This window comes from Hipposideros armiger, unplaced genomic scaffold, assembly GCF_001890085.2.
Source record: "Hipposideros armiger isolate ML-2016 unplaced genomic scaffold, ASM189008v1 scaffold_431, whole genome shotgun sequence".
Classification (NCBI taxonomy): domain Eukaryota; kingdom Metazoa; phylum Chordata; class Mammalia; order Chiroptera; family Hipposideridae; genus Hipposideros; species Hipposideros armiger.
The window spans coordinates 533,474-541,055 of record NW_017731781.1 but is presented as its reverse complement, the minus strand read 5'-3'; the positions used below and the strand labels follow the sequence as shown (position 1 = coordinate 541,055).

At 45.6% G+C, this 7,582-nt stretch overlaps 1 protein-coding gene across 3 annotated transcripts in view; it reads right to left on the bottom strand.

The window, feature by feature from the left end:
• Positions 1-7,582, bottom strand: part of LOC109394693 (asialoglycoprotein receptor 2-like) — a 15,517-nt gene that overhangs the window by 4,341 nt on the left and 3,594 nt on the right. For 2 of the 3 annotated variants that reach the window (XM_019665034.1, XM_019665033.1), the window contains exons 3-7: positions 3,583-3,702; positions 3,269-3,364; positions 2,560-2,631; positions 1,972-2,058; positions 1,740-1,885 (exon numbers count right to left, since the gene is read on the bottom strand). In XM_019665034.1, coding sequence (XP_019520579.1) covers positions 1,740-1,885; positions 1,972-2,058; positions 2,560-2,631; positions 3,269-3,364; positions 3,583-3,702 — 521 coding nt within the window. The remainder of the gene's footprint in view (positions 1-1,739; positions 1,886-1,971; positions 2,059-2,559; positions 2,632-3,268; positions 3,365-3,582; positions 3,703-7,582) is intronic. The other variant, XM_019665035.1, reaches the window with a different exon arrangement.

The window sequence follows — 7,582 nt, the reverse complement described above, 5'->3', positions numbered from 1 at the left end:
TGAAGCATGTGAAGAAGTGTGCTGGTTTCCTCACTTTTCATATGAAAAGTTATATAATATAAACTCCTTGATTTTTTTGAAGGCAATAAGTTTCAGCTCATCATTTAAAGTTATGAAAGGAATCACTAGAGTAACTAAAAATAAGTTACATCTGGTTCAAAATACCGTAGGGGAGAAAACAAAAAGAACATATCTCACATAGCAAATATGAGAAAACAGAAGAAGAATATAAACAAAAAAGAAGACAGTTTAGGATTAAACATATCAATTAAAAATAAATGTAAATGAGATACATACCTATTAAAGGGCTCATTCAATTTCTTAAAATAAAAAACAAAACTTATGCACAACCTATAGGAAAAATACCTTAAGCTTTGCAGCACAGTAGCATCAGCTGGGGGAACTTTTAAGAACTCAATGTCCCAAATGAATCCAATTAAATAAGAACCTTTAAACTCCTCAAGTATATATATATATATATATATATATATATATATATATATATAGACTTGAGAGAGAGAGAGAGAGAGAGAGAGAGAGAGAGAGAGAGAGCAAAGGCTGAGAAGCATTAATCTAAAATAAGGACTCAGACTCAAAAAGTTTGGAAATGAAGGGATGGGCAGAGTTACATTCAGGAAATGCAAGGGAAAATATATCAAGGTCCATTCTATTTATATCACATTAAGATGAATTCAAGGAAAAAAGCATTAAACTGGACACTGACATTCACTTCATAATGATGAAAGGGCAGTCCAATCCACTATAAAGTTGTAACCAAGAACTTGTAGACCAGCTCACAGAACACTAAAATCTTAGATTGGCCCACATGAAACTGACATTTTTATAGGTCAAAATTGATTGAATATTGGCAATTTCAATCTGATTAGTAAAGCAAAATATAAATAATTTGTAAATCATTCCACCATGTAAATTATATATATATTCAAATTCAATAAATATGTTCTGGCAACATGTAGTAATTGAAAATACTGGCTAAGGAGCTCTGAATTCTGACTCCATCCTGACTTACTAGCTGTGTGGCAAATTCCTTTTTCATAGTTCCCTCATCTCTCCCTCCCTCAAAGTGGAGATTATAAGAGTGCTTACCCTGTAGTATTGTGAGGATTAAAGGAGGGAATACATATAAAAGTGCCTGTCACATGGTAAGGACTCAATAAATGTTACCATTAATATTCTCCTTTTCCAAAAAACAAAAACAAAAAATGCCCCACCTATTCTAAGAGGTTCATTCTTTCCTGTGAACTTTGGTGTTTGGAGTTGTGGGTCTGGTGGCAACAGTGGGCAAGGGAGACCTGGAGCACCTTGCAGGGACCCAATAACTCATAGCAGGCATGTCACTGGGAATCCTGCCCACTCTGCTCCTTTCACCCAGCTGAGCACCACACACCAGTACACAGCAAGAAGGGACTCTCAGCACCTCCACTGTGTTCTGCACCCAGGTCCTGGCTTGAGTTCATCCTGTCTCACATTCTGTCTCCTGACCTGTTCCCTCATCACCTGCTCACCTGGGCTCCTGCCCCTTTGCCTGAGCTCCTGGCTGTTATCTCCCACCTCAGAATCAATGGCTGTTCCACTATGAACCTCCCAGAGTTCTGCCAGACTTCCACTTCTGGACTCTTCCCTGGGTTGAAAAATAAAAATAAAGCAAGCCTGATCCCCCCTCCCAGAGTTTGCATTCCCCAGGTTTCCTCCTGCCTTTGGGAAGAGTATGGTTTCACCTGCTCCTCTCTGGAGTTGATGACCACCAGGTGCGCATTCTCCAGCTGGCAGTACTTCTCAGCCTCCGGCCAGGTCAATCCAGAGTGAGAGAACCAGTAGCAGCTGCCTTTATGCTCCAGCCAGTTAATTGGACAGCATTCTGTGCCTGAGAATATGGGGGTGGGCAGAGGGAGATAAGATCCTGCTAGACAAGACAGGCACACTGGGACTGAAGACAATCCCTGTCCCTACCGTTGCTCCGCAGGAACGCCACCTGACAAGCCAGGATGCGCAGATCAACTGGAAAGTGCTTCAGATGAAAGAGCAAGGTGGCATGATCTAGAGGGACAGAGTGATGAACAATGATGTGGGCAGTGTGGGTGCCCTATCTACCAAGACTCCACACAGGACTCCAGCCTTTGTCTGGAGAAACACAACACACACATCACACACACCACACACACACTCACACCATACACAAATTCAAGCACAACACACACTACATATGCACACACAAAATACACATCACTCACATCCCTTACACTATACACACTTTTACTCACATATAACACATCACTCACACCACATACCACACATACACTCTCATATATGAAACACACACACACTACACACACACATTATGCACACACTACACACACACACTACATACACTACACACACCACACACATTACACACACACTACACACACACTACACACATACTACACACACAACACACACGCACACTACATACGCACTACACATACACACACTACACACACACACCACACACGCACTACACACACTATACCCTCACACACTCAAGGGAAAGTTTCTGACCTGCTTTCAGGTCCCGCTGCCGTTTCTCCAGCTTGGCTCCCAGAGATGTCACCTTGTCACCTGTGCTGCCTCCTGAGAAAGAGGAAAGCTAACCCATTTTCCCTCCGTTCTGCCTTCTTAACACCCCTCCATCCTCACCCACTGGAGCACCAGTCCGAGCAACCTGAGAGGTTGCAGGCTCTGTCCCTGGCCTCCCAACCCCTTCCTGAGCTGCCACACTGACTTTCGGAGGAACAAACCTGCTCAGGTTGCTCCCCTACTTAAATCCCTTCAATAGGTCCCCATTTTCTCAAAATAAAAGTTCACTTCTTTAGGACAGCTTGCCTGTGTGGCCTGGCCCCTACCCACCTCTCTGGCCCACCCCTTACCACTTAGCTCCTGCCACACTGGAAGAGTTTACAGTCCCAAAATGTGCAGTGGTCTTCCCCATCTCCTGGCCATTGCAAATTCTGTTCTCTCTACTGGGCACGACCCTCCCTCTTCACCTTCCTATTCATCCTTCAGGGTCCCTCAACCCAGGAATCAGCATCCCTGGAAGCCTTGCCCAGCTTCTCAGGCTGGGTTATCTGCCCACAGCACCCCAAACATGCCCCTTTGCAGACCTAACACTGAACACCCACCTCAGAGTCCAGCAAGCCTGTGTTGGTAAACCAGTGCCTCAACGACCCAACCACCCCCAACCCCTCCCCTCTGGGGAGCACCCACTCACCATGGGACCTGAGAGTCCAGATCTCCATCAGGGTGCTGGTGGAGAAGTTGCTGAAATCTTCTTTTAGGGTCCGAAACTCCACTTGCAGCTGTGTGCCTTGTCAGGAAACAGAGGGTACAGGACAAAGTGGAGGGGGCTATACCCCATGTGACAGCCCCCATTACCACCCATAGCACTGTCCCCCTTACTGCCCCCATACCTGCCCAGCACTGCCTCCATCTCGTTCCCTGTCATAGCTCTCATTGCCCCCCCAGCTCTGCCCATATCTCCTCCCCCATCACAGCCCCACCCCTGCTGGCCTCTGTAACCCTCACTTTGGGACCCAATCACACAGATGGCCACCAGCAGCAGGATGTTGAAGCCCAGGATGAGCGGGCTGAGCCAGAACCTGGAGCAGAGACGCTGCAGCAGAAGGGGCTGGGGAGGATGCGTCCCTGTGAGAGAAGGGATATCAAAAGGAGGGGCGTCAAGAGCCAATGTAACAGAAGAATCCAGGAAGACAGAAATCTGAGGAAGTACAGCCCAGGTGGGTGGGAGAAAAGTAGATGGGAAGGGTTGTTGGGGGAGTCAATGGGCTTTGACCCCAGCGTTCAAGTATTGCACACACACACACACATTTACACACTTTCACCCACATGAACACATGCAAATATGCACCCACACACCTACACAGGTGCGTGCAACATAACTGCACATGGCACTAATATTCACATCATTTTTGTGTAAAGCCCTGATCTTGGGGAACCTAGAGGCCAGGCCCTGTGTTCTTAAAATCCATGTCTGGGCTCCTCAGACAAGTCCAAAACTGGACCAACACCCCACCACCAACAACAACACCACCAACACCATTTCCACTGGGATCCTTAAGTCCAGGTCATTCCACCACAGACCACCCCCCAAGGGCTGCCCTCCAAGCCCCATCTTCTCTTATCTTCCACCCCTCAGAGCCTTCTCTCCCATACCCCTCTGCCCTTCCACTGCAGAAAGCTTTGTTCCATTATAAACTCTCTCCCCTTAGCTCTCAGTCATCTCATAGAAAACTCTCCCTCCCCTTGGTCAAGCTGAACTCTGAAAACACACATATTTTTCATTTCACTTTCACACTCACTACTGCATACACACTATTGCCCCAAGCACTGCCCATATCTCCTCCCCCATCACGGCCCCACCTCTGCTAGCCCCTGTGACCCTCGCTTTGACACCTAATCACACAGATAGCCATCAGCAGCAGGGCATTGAAGTCCAGGACAAGCAGATGCCTTCATTAACACACATCCTCACACTTATATACATTCTTTCATACACACTTTCTCACATACTATAGCGCACATTGACATACTATACACACTGACACATACGTTTTCATACACTCACACACATGCACCCATGTCTTCACATGTACCGAACTGGCTTCACCCTTCCTGACACCTCTCCAAGCCTGGAGCAGTGGCTGTCCTCCCAGGCCCAAGCTTCTGCTTTTGCACCATCAACTTCTAACAAAACGTTTCCTCTTCTTTGCCTCAGACCCTGACTTCCTTTCTTCTCACTGCCATCACACCCAGGCACCCTCACATCCTGGAGATGCTGAGTCAGGGGCCCAGTATTTTCCTCCCCAATTCATCAACTGCCACCATCCTGAGTTGGACAATGCCTATATGAGTGACCACCCAGAACTTCCTCCACTTCAGCCACACTCAGGACCCCATCTTGACCCAGGGAGGCCATGTCCCTGACACCTCCCCTGCCCACTCCCTGCTCTGAGCACTGCCTCCCCTTTGCCTCTCCCCCCGTGTGTATTCCCTGATTCCCTGTGTTTCTGTTCACCTAGAAGCTCTCACTGACCACAGTCTTCCCCACCCAGCTGGTACTCCATGGCTGAGTCCCTGACTGCTCTCTTCAGTACTGTCCACTCAGTGGGCCCTTGTCCTGCTTCCCAACCTGACATATGACCTATTAAACCCCAACTCTGGGTCAGCTCACCAATTTGTCTCTGCACCTCTACCCTGAAACCATACCCACCCATGGCTGAGTCCAGCAGTGCCACCAACTAGCTCAGAAATCATAGCCAAGTCATTCATACTCTTGGTGCCTCAGCTTTCTTGTGTCCACTTATACAATCTAAAATAGTCAAACTCACAGAAACAGAGAATACAAGGGTAGTTGCTAGGGGTTGGGGGAGGGGGAAATGGGGAATTGCTGTTCAATGGGTATAAAGTTTCAGTTATGCAGGACATATAAGTCCTAGAGATCTGCTGTACAACACTGTGCCTATAGTTAACAAAGCAGTATTGTGCGCTTAAAATTTTGTTAAAGGGTAGATCCCACATTAAGTGTTCTTACCACACACACACACACACACACACACACACAAAGGTGGGTAAGAATAGTAGCTACCTGATTAAATTGTTCTGAGAATTAAATGAGTTAAAACATGTAAAGTGCTGCTTAGACAAGACTGAAAGTCAAAGAAATGGTCTGCCCAACATGGAATAATAGAGACTCGGTTTACCCTCCTCCCAGAAACAATCAAAACAAAAAACAGATAACTATAAGAAACAATCATTTTCAAGACATGGGACTTCAGGCAACACAGGGTAATGATCCCTGAGAGATAAGATACAATTGAAATGAGCCCTATGATTGGTGCAGCCTAGTGGTGGGAGAAAGTTTTCAGGTCATAGGGCAGGGAGGGACAATCCAAGCAGAGCCCAGAAGACTCCCCTAGTTGAGGAGCTGGGGATGAGAGTCTAAAGAGACCAAAGTGGTTAGACTTTACAGGACAGAGTCTCAGAGGAGAGAGCTGCACAGAGAAGCCCAAAGATCTGTGGAGCGTTCCCCTCAAGCAATCAGCTGAGTACTGATCAGCAGATGTATGTAAAGAAAACTACCCAAAACCAGGAGAAAAAACAATCTGAAATGATTAGGAAACAGTACCTGGCACACAGACAGGACCAAGAATAGTGCCTATTCCCACCAGCCAGACTGGAAAACTCATAACCTACAGGGCATTGGGTAGAAGACCCAAGAGGCCCTTGCCCCAGTGATGCTGCAGACCCACCTAACGAATCATAAAAGCAACACCCAAATGGTCCAAATTGACTCCAAGTGACTTAACTACATCCCAGAACAAAGCTCAGGAATATTTAGAGAAATACAAATATATCCAGCACACAACAAAGTAAAATTCACAATATCTAGCAGCCAATCAAAGATAACCAGACATACAAAGAAGCAGAACACATTTTATAATGAAGAGGTTAATAAATCTATCAAAACTAATCCAGAACTGACACAGATAATAGAATTAGCGGACAGGATATTAAAATAGATATTGCAACTATATTACATATGTTCAAAAAATTAAGTAAAACATCAAGGAGAATATTTTAAAGTCCCAAATAAAACTTCTAGACATGAAATTACAATACAATGACTGAAATTAAAAGGACATCGAGTGAAATTAGGGAAGATTAGACATGCGTAAGAAAAGATTAGTAAACTTCAAGACATAGCAATAATAACTATATAAAAAGAAATACCATGGGCCGGTCAAGTGGCACGTTGGTTAGGAGTTGGCTTGGGATGCCAGCTCTGAGCAGCAGGGCCCCGGTTCGAATCCCACATGAGGGCCAGTGATGCTGCACCCTCTACAGCTAAGATGGTGAACAACAGCTAGACCTGGAGCTGGGCTGCCGTGAGTCGCCAGAGATGGCATAGGCTGCAGTGGGGTTGGCCAGCAGCGCATGTGAGCTTTCGCGAGCTGCCGTGAGCCATGGTGAGCGGCCTTCCAATGGCCAGCGAGCAACTGCCTCACCCGGGCTCTCACCCGGGAAGAGCGCAATGATAATACTAACATGGGCCAGTGAAGCAACGTCCTCCACAACTAGACTGAAGAACAAAAGGACAGCAACTTGTCTGCTCTCCTTGTCCGATTCCCCAACGCTGTTCCCCTCCCCCAATTCCCCAATAAAATCTTAAAAAAAAAAAAAAGAAAAGAAACACCAGATTGAAAGAAATATGCATGGTGTCAGATGGGTACTAGACTTATTGGGGGATTACTTCATAAATTATATAAATGTCTAACCACTATGCTGTATACCTGAAACTAATATAAAATAATACTGAATGTCAACTATAATTTTAAAAAAATAGTCACAGGGATATATAGTACAGCACAGAAAATATAGTCAATAATATTCTAACAATTACATACAGTGTCAGATGGGTAATAGACTTATTGGGGTCATTACTTTGTAAGGTACATAAATGTCTAATCACTATATTGCTTTGTACACATAAAACTAAAAAAAAAAA